The 26274-nt window shown below is 45.7% G+C and overlaps 1 protein-coding gene and 1 pseudogene across 1 annotated transcript; both read right to left on the reverse strand.

Annotated features, from left to right (window-relative positions):
- Positions 1-1468: 1468 nt before the first annotated feature.
- On the reverse strand, positions 1469-5210 carry NPVF (neuropeptide VF precursor). Its single transcript, XM_004702727.1, has 3 exons — positions 5073-5210; positions 3470-3873; positions 1469-1520 (listed from the first exon to the last, which is right to left on the reverse strand). The coding sequence occupies exons 1-3, from the start codon at positions 5208-5210 to the stop codon at positions 1469-1471; spliced, it is 594 nt and encodes a 197-aa protein (XP_004702784.1).
- Positions 5211-24766: 19556 nt separating this feature from the next.
- LOC115869208 lies at positions 24767-25081 on the reverse strand (annotated as a pseudogene).
- Positions 25082-26274: the final 1193 nt, after the last annotated feature.

Genomic DNA, 26274 nt, shown 5'->3' on the forward strand with positions numbered 1-26274 from the left:
AATTCTAACTCGTAGCAAACTTGTGACAGAGTCGGCCTGCCTCTCGGGTTTTCTTAACTATTATCTTGGTGCAAGGTCTTTCTCCGGGAGAGCGGCTGATGGGGAAGGCGGGTGGTTGAACTGCCAACCTTTCTGCTCGCAGCCAAACACCACTGGAAGGAAGCGAGAAAGAGCAGACCCCCTGGTCCCTAACCTTAGGTTCCTCCAGCCACCAACCCAGCCAGCTGTGGGGGAAGGGAAACAGCATTGGCTATGAGGTTGTGTCTTGAACTGGACGTGACTGAGTTTTTTAATATCGAAAAGTGGCCAAGGAAGTTATAGAATCTGCTCAGGGGATCATTAAGGGATCTCTCCCCAGCAGGGGGAGGAGACAACTTAGCACAGCTGGGGGCAGATGGGAGAGCAATAAAGCCACTTCCTCTCTGCGCTGCTGCGGACCAGAGGCTGTTCAATGAACCGGTTATATCTGATGAAGGGCTTCATATTCCTATGACTAAAGTCAATACACTGTGCGTTTGCGATGTGGTGTGCTGTGCTTATAGATGGTTAGTTTAAGAGTGACCAGATTTTTTTATTTAATGAATTCAAGTCATGAAATATTAACTGAGGAGAAAGGAGGCACAACAGCAGGCTAATGTCCAGATATAAAGAGAGAGAGAGAAAGTCATGACCCCTTTTCCCACCCTCTCCACATCGAAGCGTTTGCTTTCTATTATAAATGGACACGGGGGATAACAGGTTTTACATTTGAACCTATCAAAGGCTTACTAACAGTTGCTCTAATGGGGGAAATTGCATGGGTGCATGACTATATGTTTATAAATTACATGTACACCGACAGGGGAGCTTCAGAAAGTTCGTGGGAAAATTCCATGATCATTTCATTTTCTTTTTTCCACGAGCTTTTAGAAGCTTCCTCATATTCCTCAACCAGGCCATTCTGTGACATTGTCCCATTTTTCATCAACATGTTTGCCAGGCTCCTCCTCCACTGTGATCGAATACTTTTCTCAAGGTGGCAGCGCCCGCTGGTGCACACCGGTGAATGCCCTGGAGTGCTCACAGACAGGCTGGAGCCCATCCCGAGAGGCTGGGAAGAAAGGCTGCTGGTCTAACTCTGCAAAGGCAGCTCTCGACAGCCCTACTGAGTGCAGTTCTACTGGGACACACACGAGTTTGCCCTGAGGCTGCATCCACTCGTTGGCAACTGGTTAGTCACGTGGTTAGTCACTCTGTCTCTCGCCATGACCAGAGGCTGCTTTAATATTTGCAATATACTTTTATTGATTTAGACAATGATTATTTCCAGCGTACATTACTATTCATCTTTAAAGGGCTACCCCTCTCCTCCCAAGGAAAAATTCAGCGCCATGCCAACCAGGGCCATGACGCTTCATTGCCTCTCGGGGGACTGTTGGCAGGTGAGGGACCCGGCAGGGTGACATCTTCAGGGGAAGCCCCAGCTTTCTTATTTCTCTTGTTTCAGTTCTGCATCGTCTATTTTCTTGAACACCGGCTTCCTAAAAGGTAAGCAATACAACACGGTCTCATTCATCACAGCAAGAGCCTGGAGAGGCTTATCAAAAGACAGACCATGCTCCTAATTGCTTAATTATGCTTGAGTTGAATTGTGCTGCTCTTGAGATGAGTAGGCTATGGATGAGGCTACGACAACTGGCATGGTCCTCAGATCGAACAAAACAAAACAAAACTTCCTGTTGGCTCACCTTTCCCACACCGTCATCCAGCTCCCACCATCTGATCAGCTGTCAAGTTCAACCTGGGTATAACGTGTCAATGTCCCAGCAGAAACTTGCACGGCTCTCCTGATCCCGGTGAAGACCCCAAATGTTTGTACTCTGGCCTTCCCTGTGGAGCCTTCTTTTCGTCTGCCCCGGCAAACTCTTCGAGCTTTCCTGCTGAACCCTACCCCAGCGGTCTTTGGCTTACCTCACTTTACTGCTTCTGCGTATCTTCTCCTCTCCTACCACTCTTAGAACATTCAAAACAGAGCCACCCTTCAAAGCCCCACTCAAGAAATGCCCTGAGATTCCTACCAGCCGGGAAAGAACCCTGCTTTGTCTGAACTTCAGTGGGACTCCATGAGTGCCATCTAATATCCTTTTATTCATCCTGCAAAAGGCGAAGGCCTAGTAGGTGCCAGCCATAGTTCTAGGCACACTGGGGACAGGACGAGGAGCAAACGTTTGGGGACTTAGAGAACCGAAATTCTAGCAAAGAGGTGGGACACCCAGACTATAATATGCCCAAACCAAACTCACTGCCATCGAGTCAATTCCGACTCACAGGAATCCCATAAGACAGGGTAGGACTGCCCCTGTGGGGTTCTGAGGCTGTAGATCATTATGGGAGTAGAAAGCCTCATCTTTCTCTCTGGAGCAGCTTGCAGTTTTGAACTGCTGACATTGCAGTTAACAGCCCACCTTGTAACCCACTACATCTCCAGTGTTATGTCAGATGGGGATAAATACCACAGAGAGAAATACAATGAAAGAGAGCCAGGGGTTGTTTGAGAAAGTCTTATTGATAAGGCGATATAGATACAGCTTGCCACTTTCCGTCCTTCCGGTCTTAATTAGACTGTCATGTTCAAGCTTTTGTGAAAGCATTTTTATTTTACCTGTGCTCTCTACTAGGTAATAATAGATAGGTAGCTGATAACTTATTTTGAGTTTGTCACAGCACCTCGCACTCTGGTTTGTGTCTGTTGCCGTTCAGCGTTGGCAGGCGGGTTTGAACTCACATGAACCTTATAGGGTAGAGTAGAACTGCCCCGCGGGGTCTCTAGACGGTCATCTTGATGGGAGCAGATCGCCAGGCCTTTTATCACGGATCTGCCGGTAGGGTCGAACCCCCCACCTCTCAGTTTAGCAACTAAACTCTTAATCAGTGTGTCTCCTGGGCTCAGATATTGAGTACAAATACTTATATTTGAGGCACAGAATGATATCAGTGTTCATTTATAAAACAAGATCCAGGAAAAAGGAAAAGGCCTGGTAAAATTTGGGGACAGAAACCTGACTTTGAGACCTGGGTGACGGAGATCGAAATCTTGGTGCTGTGGGTGCTCCCTTACTTGGGACCATCTATATTACAGGGATCAGACACCAGACGCGACGTTGGGAAATGCCCACTCGTGTCCTTGCAGGGACTTACCATGTGAGCCCGGTGCTCAGGTGCGGGACAGCTCAGCTCAGTAGTCTGTACCTATAGCCGTGCTTGGATACCTAGCCCCCTCCACACAGAGGGGTGTATTCCCATGGTTTTTTTGTTCTCCTTCTTCGACACTCACTTTGAAAAGATTACAAATGCACTTGACACATGGATGGCTGGATTGTGATAAGAATTGTACGAGCCCCCAATAAAATGATTTTTTTTAAAAAAAGAGAAGATGTGATGTTTGTAAGTTTCTAGGCCAACTTGCTATCACGGGTCACTAGGCATTTACCTTGGGTGCTTTCGAAGGTCAGGATTCTGGAATTCTTGGGGCAGGCAGCTCATGGAGTAGAGGAAGTCGACAGATGGTGAGGTCATGGATTGTTGGATTAAATCACTCAGGGTCCCGGTGACACTTTTGACCGCTACCGTTCTCCCAAACCTTTGGGGCAGGTTAGGGACACGTCTCAAGATGCTCCCCTTCATATTTCTTCCAAACCTCAGAGGCAAGGTGGTCATCGGCCCAACACCTCCTCCTTCCATGGCCCTCCCAAATCTCAGCGGCAGGTTGGCAGCCGCGTGTGGAATTCTGTTGACGGCCGGTAGACTCATCTTTGGGATGCCTTTTGGGTCCCAATCTTTCAATTCTTCAAGATGGAAGCTTCCTTCTCGGTCCCCTTTGGGGTTCCCTCTGTGCTAAAATTAGATATGACCATTATCATCGTTTCTTATTTTTACAAAGCAACAGACTTCTTCAACTCCAAATCAACTTAAATTCACACTTTAATTTGCCGATTAGTTAAGGCGATAAAGTTTGTGTGCTCATGTGCAGAATTTTTCATAAATAATTTGCATTAAGCTTAAAGCAATCTAGTTTCTCAGTCCCTAGACTATTGTAAGACAACTATAAAATATTAATAATATATATAGTGACTACAGCAATGTGTTCAAGCAGCAGGAACACAATGAAGTATTAAAATGAAGCAAAAGTTTTACTGTAGTCATTCCCTTTCCGTTCTTTGACTCGTTTTGTTGATGGGATATTTGACATACTTCATGTTTTGATTTTAGAAAAGCTTCACCCCCACTCGCCGTGTCTCGTCTCCTTTTTAAAGACCCAAGAGGCCGAGGCCTGGAAGCGGACGATAGGTAGGTCCTGGGGAATGGTTGCTGAGGGCCGAGCAGGACCTTGTTTCCCCTTTGTTCGCTGAGCTCTACTCCACGAGAATGTCTGCAGACACAGGTAGTAGTTTTGTTCGACCCTACATCATGTCTCTCTGGGATACCCTACCCCTGACACACCACTCTCTAGTGAACCTTTAGCTAGGTTTACTTCTACCAGGAAGGAGCCCCGATGGCTTCCGTTAAAACACTTGACTGCTAGCTGCAAGGCCACTGGGTTGCAGCGCTAGCTGCTCTGTGGATGAGACACGTGGCAGTCTGCCTCTGAAGACTCACAGGCTAGGGACCCATGAAGGCAGTTCAACTCTGCCCTATCGGCTTGCTGTGGCCGAACTGAATGGGTGGCAGTTTATATTTTTTATTTTGTTTGTTTTATCATGTTAGTCAGTCCATATGAAGATTCTTAAATGATGCTTTCTGATTGTCCAATGTTATACGTATCCACGTCATAAAATTTGGAAAATCTCGGAAAGCTTAAAGAAGAAAAGTAAAATGAGCCCGAATCCCCCTCCCTTTTTAGGTCGCTGCTCAACTCGTCCCGAGGCCCTTTGTCACTGCGCTCCGTCATGTGAGTTCCGTCTGTCTCGACCCTGTCACAGCCAGGCTGACGTTTAACCCAAAGCACAGCACGAGTGGACTTGGTCCTCCCTCACATTTTACCAAGTGCGCATTACTTGGTCAGTCTGGTCGCTCTCCGTTTTAAAAGGACTCACCTCAGCACGTTTGTCAGCATTTTCCCTGCTGTGAAGATGGTGCATGGCGAAATCGTCTGCACAAAAGATGCTCGACGCCAGCAGGCTTGCAGTGGCTAGGGCCAACACAACGAACCGTGTGGATGCAATCATTTCCATTTTGTGAGAACCAGCCCAAATTAAGTTCAGATGCGCAGCTCCGTGTCTAACAGGCAGGGAGCTTGTGGTCTTTTATACCGGCTACAACACAAAGGAAAGTGTCTGCACACCGTGACATCGAGCCACATGCTTTCCGTGTCGATGTTCATTACAGTGGGAAACAAAAGCATGCATGTAAAGAATGTGGCTCATTTATTCTGGGGAGTCAGGAATGCCTCTGCTTACAAATCCATTAGCTTTGAACATAATTTTCCTCGTTATGAAAGAGATTCTAATTAGGCAGGTTTGGGGTGATAGTAATCAAGATTCCAGACAAACAGAATGCACTATTTCTCTGAGCTTGCCCTAAAAACGATGTTGTTTGGGGTGTTTGCGTCAATTCATGAGGGGAGTTCAAAGAAAAAAAAGTATTCAGTCTGCCCGCACCCCCTTTTTTTAAAGTCACACAAAAGGGTTAGGCATATTATTTTCAAAATGTCAAACACAATTAAGAATGTGAAAAGAATCTAGAGTCACGCAATAGGAAAATAAATGTCATTCATTAAACATTTTGTAAAATGCCGTTTGGTTATTAAAAGGCTCTCAGAGTAAATGTCAGCTGTCACGCGAGGAAAGTGGAGGAGCCTACCCTCAGGCACGTGCACAAAGTGGCCGCCTCTGGAGGAGCTGGAGGCCCGTCCAGGCTGGGCCTTCTCTGGTGAATCTGTGTAAAGCACCAGGATTTTATTTCTATGGCAGACGGCCTCTGCTTTCCTCCAGGAAACCCCTGTGGACCCCAGCAGAGGTTTGGTTAAGTCCCCCCACATGCGGGTGTTGGTCCATAGTATTTGGATAATCTCTCATTACCACAGGCACACTGGCTTTGTGGCCCATGAAAGGAATTTGCAGAAATAAAAGTACATTTCCTGAAATGCCAAGGTGCGTGTTTCAGAGCTTCTAGGCGCTCGAGAAACGATTTCACTCGCACAGGCACCTGCCTGTTCAACCCTTTTAGGAGAACATGACCTTCCGCTGATTTCCAGCACAATTGTGGGGCTGACACAGGATGGGCGGCATTTTGTTCTGTTGTACATCGGGCCACTATGGGGCAGGACCTACTTCATAACGACAGCAGCAGCCAGCTGGTGGCATTGCAGGTTATGTGTCGGGCTGCTGACCTCAATGTCAGTGGTTCCAAACTACCAGCGGCTCCTCGGGAGAAAGATGAGACTTTCTGTTCCCATGAAAGTGTAGCGCAGCGGTCCTCGACCGTCCTAATGTGCGGCCCTTTAATGCAGTTCCTCGTGTGGTGGTGACCCCACGCCCCCGAACATAAAAGTATTTTCGTTGCTACTTCATCACTGTCATGTTGCTACTGTTATGAATCGGACGGCCCCTGTAAAAGGTCGTTTGACCCCCAAAGGGTCGCAACCCACAGGTTGAGAACCGCTGGTCTAGAGCCTTGGAAACTCACAGGGCAGTTCTATTCTGTCCGAATTGACGAGTTGGCAGACTGTTTCTGAGTGAGCTGGGTCTAGGGATGAATTTACAAACGCGTGCCAGTCATATAGTTGCAGCTTTAGCACCAAACACTGTCACTTGTCTCACCCACGCACTCTAATGTGAGGCGTGAGATGGACCATGAAGACCTTTCTCTGTACAATGATTCCAGAAGAAATCAGAAGTTGAAAGGCTACAGTGGCCGATGCCCTGCCTCTCTTAAGGCGACTTACAACATTGGGCTCATTTGTTTGGGCTCCTGGTAGCCCAAAATCCCCACAGTAGCAGGCAATTAATTCAATTCATGGTCTAGTGTTAATTTTGTAAAGCTGTTATTGGATTATTTGGGTTTAATTTCCCCAGGGATTTAATATATTTCTCTTCCAAATTGTTCCTTTGCAAACTGCTGATGGAACTTCCTTCCTTTATTTATTTATTTATTTATGTGTGGGCAGTAGATCCAAACTTTTGAGAACTGTGGGAACGAAGGGACAAGTTATGGCTACTGGGTTCACATCCTGGAGAAGGGGAAGGGACCAACTTGGTACCTAGATTCCTCGAGAAAAGGAGGCTTCGGGCACAACTAAATGGCTGCCCCATTTTGGAATTAAGTGGCAGCCAGACGTCGGGAAGCTCCATTTGTGTTGCTCTTAAAAGATGACCCAGCTACTTGGAATGGTTTAACCGCGTGCTACGTAATAGGAACAAGGGCCAGCGTTCTAGTCTGTGCAGTTTTAGGAATTGCTTGTTAGAAGTTATTTGTCTGGGGTGTTTTTCACAGGTTGTGCTTTAGAGAATACTTTTGGTGAACATGCCCCAAGCGTAAGGAAATAAAATTGATCGTGTTAAGGCAAGATAATGTGACGTCCAGCAATTGTCTTGGAACTCTGTAAGGAAGACGAGGTAAACTTCAGTCAACCAAGTCTGAGCTCTAACTTCCTGACTCCCTCAAACCCAGCTTCACTCCCTGAGGGCTGGGCTCCATTCCTGCTAACTCCTTGTATATCTATAACTAAGGCTAGACCCATAGCTTGCTACTTTAAGATAAGATGAAGAGGCAGACACACAAGTGGGCGGGGGCTCAACCAGCTCTTATCACAATCCATACATATATCCAAGACATACGTGTCAAGCACATTTGTATATTTATTGCCATCATTACCTTCAAAACATTTTCCCTCCACCTGAGCCCCTGGCATCAGCTCCTCATTCCACTCCCCCTCCCTCCCGCTTCCCTCCCTCATGAACCCTTGATAATTCATAAATTATTATGTTTTCACATCCCACACTCACCGATGTCACCCTTCACCCACTTTTCCACCCCCCGCCCCAGGAGGGGGCTAAATGTAGATCATTATGATTGATTCCCCCTTTCTCCCCCACCTTCCCCCTGCCCTCCTGGTATCGCTACTCTCATTATTGGTCCTGTTGGATTTCCTGTGTTTCTAGCTCTTATCTGTATCAGTGCACATGCTCTGATCTAGCTGGATTTGTAAGGTAGAATTGGGGCCATGATAGTGGGTGGGGAGGAAGCATTAACGAATTAGAGGAAACTTGTATGCTTTATCATCTCTTCCTTGTGACTGTTCTATAAGGGGATGTCCAATTGTCTACAGAATTGTATTACATATGTTGCCATCATCATTTCCAAAAGATTTTCTTTCTACTTGAGCCCTTGGTATCACCTCCCCCCCCCACCTCGTGAACCTTTGATAAATTATGAATTATTATTATTTTCATATCTTACACCATTTGCTGTCTCCCTTCACCCACATTTCTGTTGTTCATCCCCCTCAGGGGTGGTGATGGAGGAGAGTTATATGTTGATTATTGTGATCGGTTCCCCCTTTGTCCCCCTTCTCCCACCACCTTCCCCCTACCCTCATGATATTGCTACTCCATTTTCGTTCTTGAGAGGTTTATCTGTCCTGGATTCCATGTGTCCAGAGCTCTTTTTTTAAAAATCATTTTATTGGGGGCTTGTACAACTCTTATCACAATCCATACATCCATCCATTGTCACAAGCACATTGGCACATATGTTGCGTGTCCAGAGCTCTTATCTGGACTAGCCGGATTTGTAAGGTAGATCTGGGGACATGATAGTGGGGGCAGGGGAGAATGCATTAAAGAACTAGAGAAATGTGTGTTTTGTCAGTGCTATACTCCACCAAGGCTGGCTCGTCCCTTCCTGTGACTGTTCTGTGAGGGGATGTCCAATTGTCTACAGAAGGGCTTTGGGTCTCTACTCCAACCCCCTCATTCACATTGATATGAATGTTTGTTTTGGGTCTTCTGATGCCTGACACTTGATCCCCCCGACATCTCATGGTCACACAGGCTGGTGTGCTTCTTCCATGTGGGCTTTGTTGCTTCCCTGCTAGATGGCCGCTTGTTTAACTTCAAGCCTTTAAGACCTCAGATGCTATATCTTGTAATAGCCGGGCACCATCAGCTTTCTTCACCACATTTGCTTATGTACCCCTTTTGACTTCAGTGATTGTGTCGGGCAGATGAGCATCACAGAATGCCAGGTTATTAGAACAAAGTGTTCTTGTGTTGAAGGAGGGCATGAGCAGAGGCCCAATGTCCACCTGCTACCTTGATACTTAGCATATAAATATATGTACATAGACCTATATCACTATCGTTACATATTAATATATTTACATATATACATGTCTAGATTTATACCTCTATAATGTCTTTTGCCTCCTAGTTTTTTCCTCTATTTCCTTTTACTTTCCTCCTGTCCCACTATCATGTCTGACCTTTATCTGGCTCTTAGTAATTCCTCAACTACATTGCACTTGATCAAACCCCACTAGGGGTTCCACACCCTCCTCGCCATTGATTTTAGATCTCTTGTTGTTCCCTTGTCCCTGGGTCTTTTGGCTCCCCTCTCCCTTTACGCTACCTTAACCTCTCCCTGTCCCCCGGGAACTGTTGGTCCCGTTGTTTTCTTTTCTGGATTGTTTGTCTTGCCTATTTCCTATAGATAGAAATAAAAAAAGGAAAGAAAAAAAGGGGGGCTCCTATAAATAGTTCTAGGTCTGTCTGCTGACCCTCATGTATGTTTTCTGATCCAGTCTGATGAGGTGCCAAGCCCTACCTTCCAAGTCTGAAGTCTGTTTTCGGGGTTCCTTGGGGACTTTGTTGCTTTGCTCCCCCTTGCTGTTCTGTTGCCCTCCCTTTGTGTTTCACGCTGGTGTGTGTGTGTGTGTGAGACCAGGCACAAAACCTGCACTGTGTCTCCAGTGCTGTTCCCTGCAGCGCTGTGGGTCAGTGAGGGAATGCTGTGTCTCATGGTGGGGCCAGCCCCATGATCCTCTCTGTGCCTTGGCTGATCCAAGCAGGAATGTTGTCCTGGGGCGTGGTGGGCCAGGATGCAGTCCACTCTCTCTCTCTCTTTCCCTGTTAGTTTGCTCCCATGTGGTCAGGGCAGACCGGCCACACTCCCTGGGCTGTATCTTCAGTGCTGTCCTCTGTAGCACAATCGTATGCGGAAGGGGTCAACATAGCTGGGATTGGGGCAGCCCTGCAGACCTCTCTCTTCATCCCCTGCTTCATGCTGGCATATTGCCCTCAAGCACAGCTCTTTTATGACTCGTCCTGATAGACATTTCTCTGTCCTTTTGCAATTAAAAACATTTTAGCATCTTGCTCCATTGCCAGGCTTGGTCTTATTTTGTGGGACTTAAAATTCCTTTTTCTTTTGCTTCCAACAGTGTCAGCTTGGTACTTAGCTATGACAGTCTCTTTCAAACTTTTTATTTCATTGTTTCCAAATAACATGGACACTTTAGCACTTTGCTAGTTTTCAGTGCTATGCTCTATGCTCTGGGATTTTGATGCATTAATTAGAGTTCTGATTCTAACCAGCATCCAGAAGAGCTAGCATGACTAATTACTCCCTTGCTTCCACCAGGTTAGCCTTGCAAGTGGGGGGTATCATTAGTCATCTCATTAGTAGACAGCTTGGCTCTTTTTAACCCTACCCTCATTTAGCTTCGAAAATTTTAACAGATATAGATCAACATTACCTAACCTATGCAGAGGGAAACCACCTTGAAGCTTTTGATGAGATGTGCTGCTACTTACACACAGAGATATTGATTTGTTTAGGATATATGCGCTTATGAAAAAGTTAAGATAAAACCAACATCTCACTGACGTGATATTTAAATACATGTTTCACGTACTAAGATTTTAGAGGCCATAAGACTTCAACTTTGAAATCTCTTTAATAACTCCAAATGTAGCTTCTGACCTCATTACCAAGTTTCTTACCAGACAGTTTTTTCTGCATGTCTCCTTAGTGTCTCAAGGCAGAATGCACAAAACAGGATTTACCTTTTCAGTATTGGTTTTTCTTTCTATGTTTTGCTTTTCAATGCGGGTTAGTCTTATCAGTCAGGGTCCAGTCAGGAGATAGAACACACACATTGATTATTCTTTTATAAAAAGACTGCTTTGTAGCTCAGTTTTAGGTTTATGGGAAAATGGGTAACATGTACAGTTTTCATATGCCGCACTCTTCCTTCGACAATGGTTTCCCTTGTTACTAAAATCCTTAATTCATCTGGTACATTTGCTACAATTGATAAACAAATATTGATACAGTCCTATTAATTAATGCTCGAAGTACAGAGCAGGATTCATTCTTTTGTGTTGAACTGTCCAACGGGCTTTGGCACATGCACAATGCACTGTGCTTACCATTATAATATCTGCCCCCCCAAACAGCAGGATCTCTGGCACAATGGGTTAAGGATTGGGCGGCTAAACCATAAGGTTGGTAGTTCAAACCCACTAGCTGCTCTCCAGGAGAAAGATGAGACTGTCTGTTTCCATAAAGATTTACAGTTTCAGAAACCTGATGCAGCAGTTTTCGTCTGTGACTGTGAGGTCAGAATGAGAACAGTGACTATGGGCCACTATGCACATCAACCCAATGAAGTGAGTAGAGAGTTCCAAACGCAGTAATTCGAGGAGGGGTTCAGATGCCAGGGATAGTTTGAAGCATGTGAACGATCTCATTTATCTTTCCTCAAAATGAGCATATTTCCTCCCTTATGTAACTATTGTAAATAATCTCATTTCTCTGTCTCGGTAATCCAGTGAGCAGGCACATTTATTATTCCTACTCTCCAGAAAAGGAAAGTAAGTTGCAGAAGCACTAAGTATGAGGGGGGCTTCAAAAAGCTAGTACAAAAGTGGAATTGAAAGTTCATGAAAAATTTCCATCAGGGACGAATAACAGAAATGTGGTGAAGGGAGACAACAGATAGTATAAGATCTGAAACAAAAATAACAATATATAATTGATCAAGGATTCGGGGAGAGAAGAGGAGCTGATACCAATAGCTCAAGTAGAAAATGTTTTGGAAGTGATGATGGTAACATATATACAAATGTGCATGATACAATTGATGTATGGAATGCTGTAAGGGCTGCAAGAGCCCCCAATAAAAATGATTCAAGAAAAATTTCCATGAACTTTTAAAAACTCCCTTGTGATGTTCCCCATAAGTCACAGAGGCAGGATTTAAACCCAAGTAGTCCTCAAAGGTCACCACAAGACGAGTCTACCTGATTGAGTCCGGACTCTTTTTTTTTTTTCCTTTTTTAATTAATTAATTTTTATTAATCATTTTATGGGGGGGGGCTCTTACAAGTCATTGTATTAAGCATACTTGTACAGATGCTTCCATCAACATTTCCAAAACATTTTCTTTCTACTTGAGCCCTTGGTAGCATGTTTTTCTTTTTCTTTCTTTTTTAAAAAATTTTATTTTACCAAATTCTATTTTTGTTATTTATTTATTTATTCATAAATAATTTTATTAGGGGCTCATACAACTCCTATCACAATCCATACATACATCAATTGTGTAAAGCACATTTGTACATTCATTGCCCTTATCATTCATGTTTTTCTTCTTTTTTAAAAAGATCATTTTATTGGGGGGCTCATACAATTCTTATCACAATCCATACATACATCCATTGTGTCAAGTACATTTGTACATTTGTTGCCATCATCATTCTCAAAACATTTGCTTTCTACTTGAGCCCTTAATATCAGCTCCTCATTTCCCCGCTCCCTCTCCTTCATGAACCCTTGATAATTTATAAATTATTATTATTTTGTCATATCTTACACTGGAGTCTGGACTCTTCTAAGCCATTCTTCAATCTGCCCGATTCTCTCCATCTCCAGCATCATTTCTCAGGCTGCCGTTATCTCTTGTCTAGACCCTGTCTTCAACCTTCCAATGCCTTCTCCTCGGCGCAGCTTGGAGACTCTTTGTAAAACACAATCGTGTTTTACTCCCCCCACCCTTTCAATGGCTTCCTGTTTCCTCCAGGGTCACCCAGCAATCATCATAATCCGTACTCTGTTTCTCCCATGGCATCTCTCACCCTTCTCTGCCAAATCTCTGCTTTATTCACTCAAAACTTCTTTCTCTTTTTCCAAATGGTGAGATTTCCCTGGTCTCCAGACCACTGCATATAGATTCACATTGCATCGAATTAATCTACCCTTCTAAGCCTCTGGCCAGCAGCTAGAATGGCGGACCAATCGCTTCCATCAATTGGACTGAGCAGACTTGAAGATGTGCTTAAGCTTTTGTAACTCAGCAGAAGTGTGCTCTGTATAGTTTTCAGGGGCTGAGTTTTAAGTAGTAGATCACTGGGCCTACCTTCTGGATGGACTCGAAGCCCCAACCATCCAGTTAGCAGCTGAGTGTGCTGACCGTTTACACCATACAAGGACTCTTAGGACTGGTGTAGCCCGGAAGTCTCCACCAGGCCCTCCTCCTTGGTCCTAGACTCTCTCTTATTTTTCTCTTCCTGCATGTTGAGGCTATTACAAGCTGCTCTTTTGTTTAATGTTTTTTTTTTTAACTTGCCTTCTTGCCTTTTTGCCCCTGTAGCTTAAGAATCAGCAAATGCTTGGAAGAAAACCAACAGTAACATTTGGGTTCACTTCTTTGAATCCCCCTTTGCTCCAGGATTTTAGCTCTCCAAATCCTGGCTGCCTCAGCTGCCAAAAAAGAGGGGGGAGAAACCCCAAATTTGCCTCTCCAGCTCCACAGGTGTGACCCAGGCCCCGTGGGCTTCCACGTCTTAAAGTTGCATACCTTTGTTCAGTGGTTCTAACATCAAGCTTAAGAACCAGCAGCCTGCACACCCCGCACCAGGGGAAGTGGCTTTTACAAACGGGCTCATCCAGAGTGCTGTCTGTCTCTCTGGGAATTGGTCTCTTTCAACCAGGCTACCTGGGAAACTCTGTAGTGTCTTCAACCTGGTGATTTTTATATTTTGCACGTCAGATTTCCCCAAGAGAAAGGGACAGTCACAAAATGACCAGTGGAGGAATTTGGGTGAGACTGAGTGTTACTGTAATATCCTTTCACAGACTTTCTGGTCTACAAACAAACAACCCAGTTGCTATTGAGTTGATTCTGCCTCATGGGAACCCATGTGCTTCAGAATAGGACTGAGCTCCATGGAACATTCAACGACGATGATCTTTGGAAGCAGACGGTCGCCAAGCCTTCTTCCCAACACACCTCCAATTCTCGTGCACGTGAACCTCCATTTGAACCATCGGCACCACCCAGGACTCCTGAGCAAACTCAAGTTACATCCATATGAATCTGCTTGGGAATGGGGTGGTTTGGACTGTCATGGCGAGAGTATTTCAAATGAAGTCGAATGAGTGTCTCACCAGCGAGTCTCTGGAACATATGGAAAGTAGTTCTTGCCTCATGTGCATGTGAAAGTCGATTACTGAATAAGGAAGGCAGCCGCAGAGGGAGTGCATTTGAATTGTGGTGCTGGCACGGCTATTGAAAGGTGCATGGACCGCCAGCAGAACAAGCAAATCCATCTTGGAGGAAGTACAGCCAGAGTGCTCCTTAAAAGCCAGGATGGCAAGATGTCCCCTCACGTACTTTGGACACGTTTCCAAGAGCGACCAGACCCTGGCAAAGGACATCATACTGGCAAAGGTCAAGTAGAAGGTCAGCGACAAAGAGGGCAGGTTGACATAGTGGCTGCTGTGGTGGGCTCCAGTGAACAATTGTGAGGATGGTTCCGGACCGGGCAGTGTTCTGTTCTGCCGTCCTGACTCGATGCACCCAAGAACAACAACAACACAGCCAGCCTGTGAAGGGCAGCCCCTCTGTAGGTGGGTACCTGGGGCAGCAGGAGCTGGTGGATGGGGTTTGTAGCCCCTCGGTGTGGAGGAGCATCAATGGTGTTGAGAAACAAAGCTCTTGAGGCCAGAGGTGGCCATGAGTGGACTCTGCTTGCGTTCATTTCCAGTGGCGAAGGCAAGATTTAAGGCAGTCAAATCTAGTTATGCTGTCCCCATCACTCTGCTGTGAGCCCTTGGGGCAAGCCACTGCTGTAGGAGCCCTGAGATAGTGGCTCCTACCATCTGGGGAGGTACCTTGCAAGAAGGTCAGTGAGCGTTTCTAGAAATGAATTGTCAAATTCCCACGTGCTGTGCTGCTCCCCCCCACCCTTTGGTTGAGAAGCGCTCAAAGGACAGCCATGCTTCTACCGCCCGCTCCCAGGCACAGCCACTCTAAGTTTGCCCAGGCCCTTTCCGTGGCTCCTCTTCACCAGAGAACCCTATGGCGTTGGCTTACCACCTCCATCTGACTTTTCTCTCTACCCTGGCATCCTCTGTCACTCCCAAAGGCTGTGGCCGCCAGGGACCCCACGCTCAAGCCCCGGAGCATCACTGTTTTCCAGAACCTGTTCCCCTTCTCCTCGACGCGCTCTCGCTATGTGATCTGCCTGCTGGGTTCACGGGCAGACTCTCTGGATCAGGAGCAGCACAGTGAGAGCCAGACGTGCGACAGGGGCTCAGGATAAGTAATCCCTCAGGGCTGCTTCCTATCCTGGAAAACCGGGTGATCGGCAAAGACTGTTGACAGTCTTCTTCACAAAGACGCCCGATTCCAGAATCCACACATCCACGCAGCCTGGAGATGTGGGCGGTTCCCGGGGCAGAATTCCCGTCCATCATGCAGGAGTCCTGGATCGACTCTCCCTCCTTCCTCCACGCACAGCCACCACCTGTCTCTCAGTGGGGGATTGCATGCTGCTAGGAAGCCACACCAGTTCCAGTGGAGCTCCCAAAGAGGGTGTAGGAAGAGAGGCCTGGTGGTTGACTTCTGACACCCCCACAGATCATGGTGGCTCACCCGGGGACGGCTCAGTTTGGGGCAGCGTTTCCTTCTGTCGTGCGTGCGTGGGGTCTCGGTGAGCTGGCAGCCCACTCAGGGCAGCTGGCAACAGTAACTAGACTCTTGAGCCGTGGTTGTTGTGTCCATTGTTGCCATCGAGTAGGATGAGGCTTCTAGGCGAAGACGTAAAGAGATTGTGTTTGTGGTGTACACATGCTCTTTGCACCTTGAGGGCACATGAAGTGCACCAAACAAACGGTTCATTTGAATGCCCAGAGGAACGTCATTACAAGACTCTTCTGCCCACCCTCAGCTCAGCCGTTCACTTCCAGGGCGAGGGGCCTTTCTCTGGTGCTCATTTCTGCCTTTCCACCGACACAGAGTCTAACTGCGGCGCTCTGGAGGAGAATTTATGGGCATAATCGTCTGCTTTTGCATTTCATGTTTGCAAAGTATTTTGCAACCATTTGTTAACTAAATCTAAGCTTTCTTTAGAGGCAAGTGGTGGTGGTATTACTGTATAATTCATTTCCGCATTATATGTGGGAAAGAAAAAGAAAGGCCTGCCTTTGTTAAACACCCCCCCACCCCAACAAACTCCAGACCACACTATGCAAATTGAATAAAATTATTATTTAAAAATATGTGTAGTGGTGCCTTTGTGCCAAGATTTATGGGTGGTTTGTCTTAATGAGCTTGTCATCGTTTGATAGCGGGACTGTATTTACTTCTCGGTTTCTTACCATGACAGATGACCCGGGCAGGACACTGGGAGGGGCTGCTGCAGCACAAGACAGAGATGGCTCCCGTGTGGAGTAGAGGCAGTTGAAACGCAATGCAAGCTGGGGCAACTGAAGGAGTCAATTTGTTCAATACAGGAATAAACATTAAATATTTATAAAAACTCAATTTGCATGATGAAGTCTAGAAGGTTGATTAAATGGCAAAGTCCCCATGTTTTAACGGACATATTTTAGAACAATATATTAAACAAACCCTCAATATCGGCATTAAATCTTTCGAATGATTATGGAATCACCGTGTTTTCTAATTAAAAAATGTGAAAGGCTGATTAGGAAGGAGCCCTACACACACACACACACACACACACACACACACACACACACTCCAAAGCAGTTTTCTTATTCTGAGCTTTTCCTTTTTTTCAGTGTTTCATTTTTATTGACTCCCTCCCCCCTTCCACCCCTGGGAGGAGGAAAAATGTGTGATTTTTACTGGCCTGGCAGGGGGTTTTGTTACTTCTTGCCAAAGTGTTGAGAAAACTCAAAATTCTGTGTGTGAGGGACAAAGACCAGATGTTTAGTTAAAACAACACATACCTTCTTTAAAACTTAACTATAGGTGATGGAAACCAAGAGATTTATTAGGATTTGATTTTGTGCGGCAGGGAGTGTGGGGAGAGATTTAGGGGGGGCAGTCTTATTTTTGATATTTTGTAAATAGCCAATGGGCCATCTTGTTATTCTGATCTAAACAGATTAACATAATGTCTTATAAAGTGTATGTTCCCTCGATAACTTTGTTGTTGCTGTTTTATCTTTGTGTTGAAGGATTCTCCTAAAAAATGTGGTATATCCTCTTCAAATAATGAGCTGTTTTTGTAAAAGAAAAAATGAAGACATTGAATGATTTGGGAAGGGTCTTGTCTAATCCTTGAGACTTGGCTGTGCACTGGGCTCAGTGCTAACGAGAAGGTTGTCTGCTCCCAGAGAGACTGGCATGTCAGGAACCCCAACAAGTCGTGCTATCTATCCTGCAGGGTCATTAGGAGTCAGAATGGACTCCAGGCCAGTGGACTGTTTTCTCTAATTCTTAGACCACCACCTCCCACTAACCGTACGATGCTTTCAGTGAGGAGGAAATCTATTGCCTCCATGTACACTGATGTGGGCACCAGAAGAGGATTGCAAGGCCAACCGTTCCCCCTCTGAAAAGTAGGAATGAAACCACATACAGAAGTAATAAAAATAGGCTTCATTACTAATGTGAACGCTCCTGGATGCTTTCACTCCTGAGCAGGGAAGGGGCCTTTGTAACTGACATAGCCACGTGGAGGGGTTGTTGCTTCTTTTTGGGAAAAGGCCATTGATTTCTGTGCTACTAAATGCTGTTGGTAGCAGGCCCTGGATAGCCGCAGAAGAAAAGTCAGTAGAAAGATCACTGTCATTGAAAACCCTTATCGGGTACAGTTCCCTCCTGAAATACCTGGGCTTGCCGGGAGTAGGAATCGACAAGACAGGGTTGGTAATGCTTTTGCCTGAGTCTGAGCAGAAGCTGGCCTAGACTGGAGCTCCCTTGCATGAATATACCGGTCCTTTGACTTTATTCTTCTCTGTTACCAGCCTTTGGGCTTTGGTGATGCTGCCTGTCCCCTGGCCCCAGACTGAGCTCATGGAGTTGTATCAGGGTCCCTGCATCACTCCAGCCACATGAGCTAGCCTTCATCACTGAGAAAGGAGCCACCCTTTCCTCCACACTGGTCTCCCCGCATGCCCACAGAGATATGTCCGTGAGAAAGCCAGGAAGCAGAGAAGCAGCAGTTCTGCTGGTTGAACTCAGCCAATTCCTTGACAAATGAAGCAAACGGACAAGCGATCAAGAGAACCCTCAACCAAGTTATTACTGTTGCCTCGAAGAGGCACTTACAAGCTTACCTTTCAACCACCATGACTCTGAGTATTCATCCAATTAAAGGTGGAGTTTTTGTTTGCTTGCTTCTCTCTCTGCCCCCCTCCCCTTCCACGCCCCCACCCCACCCTGCCGCCCAGCAATCTCTTGATTCTAAAAGGTGAGATCTGGCCCGAAAGTTCCTGTACTCATTGGACTGAATTAGTAAAGGGTAAATGAGCCAAGGGAAAAGCAATGTGATTTTTATTTTTATTAAATACCTAAGGGTTTTGTATTGGGGTTTTATACCAGGTGAACTTAAGAGAGCCATATATTTCCCCACTGACATCCCATGAGACACACACACACACACACACACACACACACACACACACATTGCAGGTCAGGATTCTAGAGCATACTCAGCTGCACCGGCATATAGATCAGCTTGGGGAGACAATGCCCTATGATAAACACAGACCTGACCAGAGCTGTGTTTGAATGGTGCACCTTGGTTGATGAGCTTTGTAAAGTCATCTCTCTGATTCATTGATAGACGTGTCCAGTGATGAAGGCATCCAATGAGAGGAATGTGAATCTCCCAGTGAAGACTTGAACTTTGTCCTTGTTACTGTTCCAGTCTCTAGGTCAAGGTCAATCAGTGGAATAGTCCTTCCTATGTTTCATATCCTTTAGACTGATTTGATTTAATTTATCATTTCAAAGCTCTCCTTAGTGCGTATCTTCACCTGATCTACTTTGATAAACACATCCAGGGAGGAGGAGTCCTGGCGTCCTGGGAAGGCCCCGATGCACAGGCTAAGTAGGGCATAGCGGGGGATGGAAAAGGAGGGCAACCACAATGGGCTCCTTTCAGACCTCCTTGTCTCACAAAGAGTTTTCTATGCTTGTACTTGATAGTTGGTTTTCTATTGGCAAGTCTGCAAAACTGGGACCAACACCAGATATGAGAGGGTAGCACCCCCCCACCCCCAAACAAAGCAAAACAAAAAAACAAATGGAATTGCACTGGGTGGAGCAGAGCTTTCATAGTACACATTTTCCCCTCTAGGTCAGCATCAAGCAACTTGCTCTGAGTTAGTGTATCCAGTGGCATCACCCGGGAAGGTTCTCTCTGGTCACAGTGAATTTTTTTATAAAAGCAGTTTCGCTCAAACCTTGTTTTCTGTGATGGCTGATTTAAGAGAACAGGGTGCAGCTGTGAAATTTTGTTTCCTGCTTGGGCAAAATGCCACAGAAACTGTTGTGCTGTTGAACACAGGTTGCAAGGGCAGCGCTATGGGGTAAAACGCAAGGGTCTGAGTGGTTTTCTCATTTCAAAAAAGGTGAAATGTCGATTGAGGACTAACCTCGTTCTGGATGTCTGTCAACTTCCTGAACGGATGAACATATTGACTCATAGTGCATTTGGCGTTCATCTCACCAGGTCAGACTGTTAATAAAGCTTTCTATTTAGAGGTTCTGAAAAGATTACATCACAGTGTGCAACAACAACAACAAAGCCTGATTGTGGCAGACAGAGGAGGACTGGTTTTGCCACCACAACAAAGCACCTGCTTATGCAGCCATCTGAGTGCACCGTTTTTTGGCTAAAAACAACATGCCTCTCTTACCCCACGCACCTTACTCACCTGACCTTGCTCAGTGCAACTTCTTTTTGTTTCCACAAATGAAGAGGGACATGAAAGGACAGCAATTTGACCACATAAGGTGAAGAAAAAAACGAGGGAGGCGCTGTCAGCCATCCTAAATGATAAGTTTGGAAAATATTTCCAAGAATAGAACTGCAGATTTGACAAATACATTAAGTGTAATGGAGTGTACTTTGAAGGTGATAGGATTGTTCTGTAAGAAAATTTAAATACATAGCTTTGAAAAAAAAATCCGTTGTTTTGGGAGGTGGGTGAGGTACTCCCTTGTATGTATGACTCAGGATTCTTTTAGTTTCATGTTCCTGGAATTTCTAATGCATTTTTTAAAAAAGTGGACTTTATTATAGGGATACTGGTTTGTCTTATGAATGCCATTGGCGCCTATAGTACATCTGGAGCGCAGGCCTCAGAGCACCACTGGGACTTTCTTCTGGGTTCTTACTTCTTTCTGTGCATCTCTTTCTTTAGCCCTCCTGACTGCTATCTACATTTATCTGCTTCTCTGTCCATCTGCCAGTACCTTCTGAGTGTCATTTCCCCAATTTCTGCCACTCCAGGAGAAACTGCCTTATTTTCCTCCACTTCCGCTTTAGACGATCAAGAAAGGACTCTGATTGGACCAGCCTGGATAATGCCCTATCTTCAACCAATCATCTGTGACCAGGGTGGGTCCCATTGTGCTAGCATAGAAGACCTGATTGTACAGCTGTGAAAGGAGTTGGGGGCAGGGGCGCTGCTGGAAGGTGTCCAATTCAGCTGAGTGGGTAGAGTGTGAGGGAGAATCTGGGCTCCTCTTGTTGACGGTAATTCCCAGGGCAGAGGAAAACTACTTCCCCAGCTGGTGCGAAACTAAGTTCTGACTTGTATCATCAGGGGGTGATTTACCCACTCTGAGTTGGTGCAGGCATTTTTCTGTTTCTTTCTAAAGATGCCAAGTAGGTCTCCATCCTGGGCCAGTGATACCGGGAGACATGGCTTTCATCTGAGCCATCTGGGTCTTTGTTTTCACAAGCAGGTGTTCTTGAGCGATATTTCTGTGGTTCATGTGGGGCTTTGACGGTAGAAAACAAAGCAAAGCAGATTCTGGATCTTCCTTGCCCAGGAGCAGCTGAGGGCACCATTCCCAGATAGTTCTCCATCTATCCATCAGAAGCTGTGCCAGCTGTGAGAGCCGGTAAGATTCCCCTTCTCCCCTGGCAGGTGAGAGCCCAGCTCAGGTGTTTCTCTTTGGCATTCAGAGGGGCTCTCTTCTCCAGTATTACATTTTGCTCAGCACCAGATATGAGGCAATGTCCCGGGAATTTCAAGACCAGATGGCTTGGTCCCTAAATGGCCCTAAACTCTAACTTGGGCCTTTTCTCTAAATGTTTCATACTCTCTACATCACTGTGGTGATCCTGGCTAGCTTTATGGCTTCTCCTGGAGTTTACTAAAGGCGCGTATACTTTCTATGACCCAGAGCAGACTGGTTCACTGCTTCTGGAGTAAGAATGTTTATTTTTCTATTAAGGTGAATTTTTCTGCCTGAAACTTAGGTAGTCTTCCTTGGAAACACCATTAAAAACCTTCCCTTCTATGATGAACTGTATAGAGATCATGACAGAATGTATATTTTGGAGATAGTAAAAATAAGACTCTGGAGGATAATTTCAAATATAAGTGTATATTCTTTTGGTAATTACCTTCACAGCTCTTTGTCAACTTTTGACAGTATTTACACTAAATTGGAAATAGTGATAATGGGGAATTCTAGTTCATTCCTACAAGCATATCTGTCTGCAATAAAACATTTTCATTCAGTGACAGAAAGTATTTTAGAAGTGTTCATTAGAACAATTTGATAACTGTATATCCATTATTAATAACCCAAGACAGGGAATTACATGCTACGTGACTCATGTGATCAATAAGGAAGCCACCATTTCCATAATTATAAAGAATTCATATCAGATCCATTTTACTATTCTGTATCATTTGACCCATTTATGGCTCATTTTGAAAGAGCAAGATTAAAAAATTTATAAAGTTTTTTTGAATGGAAACGCTGTTAGATAGCCTTCCTTCCATGGCTAGCACTACGTGCCCTTCATCTAGAGGGCTGGGGCCCTTTTATGGGGGACACTCTTCCGTGCTCCGCTAGCCACTGGAACAAAACAAAACTGGGGATGGGGGAGCAGTCAGCGTTCACAGCTCTCTGTTTAGGGGCCCTCGTAGAAGTTAGTGATGGCTTCTCTGGAGAAGAAGCAGAGAGAGCGAAGACTCAGTGGGGCTGACCAATTATTGCAGTAAGCTCCCCATCAATATCAGTCACTGGTTGTGGTACTCTTGTAGCTGTTGTTAGTTGCTCTCTCATGGACTCCAACGCGTGATGGGCTCAGATGGGGATGAACCATTGCCCATTCCATGCCAGCCCCGTGAACGCTGATGTGCTTTGTTGGGAGCCGGCCCTAGCAGACATTCTCAAAGTCCTTCAAACAATGACCGGCCCTAGTGGAAAATAACTGGCAGGTGGTTATGCCTTTAAAAGATATCTTAGTCACCAAAGCTTCCTTGTTCTATGAAACTGTCTGTTCCTTGTCTGAGACAGCTTGCAGTTTGTGTTACCTCCCGTCTCCCCCCAAAATGCTCTTTGACTATTGTGCAGCTGTAACTGTTGTGCAGCTACATGACCTTGGTTGGTTATCCTCCTCACCCTTCACCCATTGGTTGAAATACCAAGCACTCATTGGACTACAGACATACCATATTGGGAATATGATGGATAGCTGATTGGTTAACATTCTTATGCTTCATTATAATATACATGTTGGATTGGATGTTGTGCAGCACACCTTATTAGAATATGCACCTCCCAGTTCCTCTTTATATACCCCGAACTTTGCCCAAATAAATCGAGCTTGATCAGCATTTGTCTTGCTCCACGTCTCCGTGTCTTTCTTTCCATCCAGGTTCGTCTTTCCCTCCAGGGCCCTGCTCGGGCGTCCCGCTGGCCGGGATGCTACAGTGCTTGAGTTCACTGCTGTCGCAGCCACAGTAGAGCTGTCTCCTTGAGAGTTTCCCTCATGTTTTCCTGACCGTCCTCCTACCAAGCCTGATGCCTTTTTCTCAAACTCCGAACCAACCTCACTGCCACTGGGTCGATGCCAACTTTTCTAGGGATTTTCTTCTTCTTCTTGATGGCAGGTTCAAAGTTATTGAGCCAAAGCATCACCATCTTTACTTCGTGGGAACATGCTGACAATCTTTTCCCCCCAAGATGCATGTCTTCATTTTTCTGAACTCCATGGTGTGCTCGACAGTCCGTGGACACCTGTCGGGTCGGCAGCCGCTGCTGCTCCGTTCACAGTCTTCAAGATGCAACGTGGATGGTGCAGCAAGAAAAAGACATCAGGCTTAGTAAGTGGAGAGCCACATTTGGAAGGTGATTTTTTACCTGCTAGGAAATCTTTCTTGTGCAGACGAGAAAAGTGGCGTGCGGAATGATTCTTGACCTGGTGTTTCCACATTTGGAGCACTCGCGAAGGTCTAGGAGCTCCACAGCTTCTGCTCTCATGTGTGAATCTGTAGCAGCATCGTCGTTAACAGGTGGTAAATTAGTATCGAGATGCTAACTCGTCTTCCACGGGTTCCTATTGCATCACTCGCTCTTTTTGGACACGTGTGTGAGCAACAGCTGACGTAGTGATTTTGATGAAAGGTGACATTTGTAGATTGTGGCCACTGACCAAAGAATCTGACTGAGCTGTAGTACCCAAGATTTTACAGTCTACAAAATAGAAGTGGGGTGGCATTTATTGCTTGTACTAATAGCTTGAGGTAAGTTTCCCAAGCCTACAGAGAGGACTGCTTTTTGCTATTTGCTATTTTACTATTATTGCAAACAAAAAGCAAAGAGGAAACATTGAACAGCTTGACAGGGACTACTACTAACTCAGAGTTATGTGAGCTCAGGTCACCTGATGAAGGAAGAGCTTCTGCTTTCCAAAAATAAAAGGGACTCAAGTTTCACAGAAATAAAATGGGGGAAACGTAAAATAGAACAAGTCATCAGTTGAGGCTTCTCCGAATGGCAGTGATTTACATATTAAAGCAGCCATCAGAGAAATGTTAAAAACTCTCTTGGAAAATTTCCAATATGATGGATTTAGAATGTTAATATTAATAGGGGATTCATCATGATAATGTAAGGCATAGATCTGAATCTCCTTTCATCAAGTGAACGATTCTTTTCCAGCCTATTATGCAGGTGGTCGATGCTTTAAATAGCATCATGCAGCGGGTCTGAAGTCTTTCTGTGTCTGCACTTTCTGAAGTTCTGTTCGCAGGAACGGCAGACTGACTTTGTGCTTCATCTTTCTCGCACTGTGTTATCGAGACCATCTACTTGGTTGGTTTCTTGACTTTTTTTATGGGACAGAATGAAGGCTTATTTTATATTAAAATGTTTTTCCTCAATGATTGAACAGTAAGGGGTAGGGGCAGGGGAGTGAGGAAGAGGTCATTTTGAGACAGCATTTTATAGCACAACCTTTATAGAGGCAGGAAAATGAGTCTTTCCATATTGTACTCAGTCCAGTAGAGGCCAGGCTTGGGCTGCTGCTCTTAACCCTTGGCTGTGCAGCACGTTCTCCACAGCTCTGGTTACCTGGTCAGCACCGAGGGTGTTCAAAGAGACAGTCTTCTCTTGGCCAAATGCGTAGCGGGGGGCCCAGAGCTTGGCTTGTACATCGGTAGGTCGGGATTCGTCTTCTTCAGCTCCACGTACTTTTTCTCGATGAAGTCCCTAACGCCCTGGCTCCCGGCGAGCGCTGACATAAGTGGATGCGAACCTCCCAAAGTGCCAGCTTTGCCCGACGCTTCGAGCAGCAGCGGCCACTGCCATCTTCACATGCACAGAAGCCCTTTGCCCCCGGTTTCCTTACTTTTTATTAATCTTCGGTGTTCCTTAAAACATACTTGGGGCAGTGGTGCTTCAGGAGTAGAATTCCTGGTATTCCTTGTAGGAGACTTGGGTTCAATTCCTGGCAGGTCTGACCTGCAGCCACCAGTGGATGTCTGTCTGTTGCTGTGATGTGGACACGTTGTGTATGGCTGAGCTTGCAGACTAAGGCCGACTAGGAAGAACGGCCTGAAAGCCACTTTAGAAACACTAGCGAATGGAAGCCATCCACATGCATCACAATGATTCGGCCTCATGGGCATAAGGTCCCCATGAGTCTTGGGCCAACTTGATGGCAGCCAACAATAGCAACAGAACATAGTTAAATCATACTACTTTCACAAGCAGAAACCAAGTAATCCAGCACATACTGGTCCTCATACATGCAGTAGGCATGAAGAGAAGACCTGGATTTTCATCGATGTGGTGACCACTATACAAAGAAGGAGCCGTGTGAGGCAGCAGCCAAGTGCTTGGGATCCTCCCAGTAGTTCGACTGGAGCAAGACCCGGTGACTGCCTCCTGTCGAGCCTAACAATGTAATCAGACAAATGACCCCCAACCCCTGAGCTGATGACGGTTCACAGGGACCCTCCATCGGGTTTCTGAGGCGTTGTCAATCTTTACAGGAGTAGACAGCTTCACCTTTCTTCTGCAGAGCAGACAGTGAGTTTGAACCACCAACCTTGTGGTTAGTAGTTCAATACTTATCCATCTGTACCACCAGGACGTCTGCACAGATGCCCAGAAAACCCTATGGGGGCAGTCCTAAACTGTCACATGGAGTCACTATGAATCGACCTACAACAACTATAACAATATACAAAGAAGATAAATGATTTAGGTGTTCCTCTAAAGGAGCCCTGGTAGTACAGGGTTAAGAATTCAACTTCGAATGGGAGGGTTGGTGGTTTGACTCCACCAACTGCTCCAGGGGAAACAGAGAGGGCAGCCTGCTTCCCTGAAGATTACAGCCAGGGAGACACAGTGGGACAGTTCTACCCCGTCCTACACTGTCACCATGAGCCCGAGTCAGCTCCACGGCAGCCAGCTAGGGTTCAGTTGTTAAGTTTGGCTGCGTCGTGTATAATTACAAGTCATGCAGCTGCACAAGTTCAATGGCCCGACTCTGGGTT

This window comes from Echinops telfairi, unplaced genomic scaffold (assembly GCF_000313985.2).
Source record: "Echinops telfairi isolate 266 unplaced genomic scaffold, ASM31398v2 ScPeMD7_23;HRSCAF=83, whole genome shotgun sequence".
In the NCBI taxonomy this organism is placed as follows: domain Eukaryota; kingdom Metazoa; phylum Chordata; class Mammalia; order Afrosoricida; family Tenrecidae; genus Echinops; species Echinops telfairi.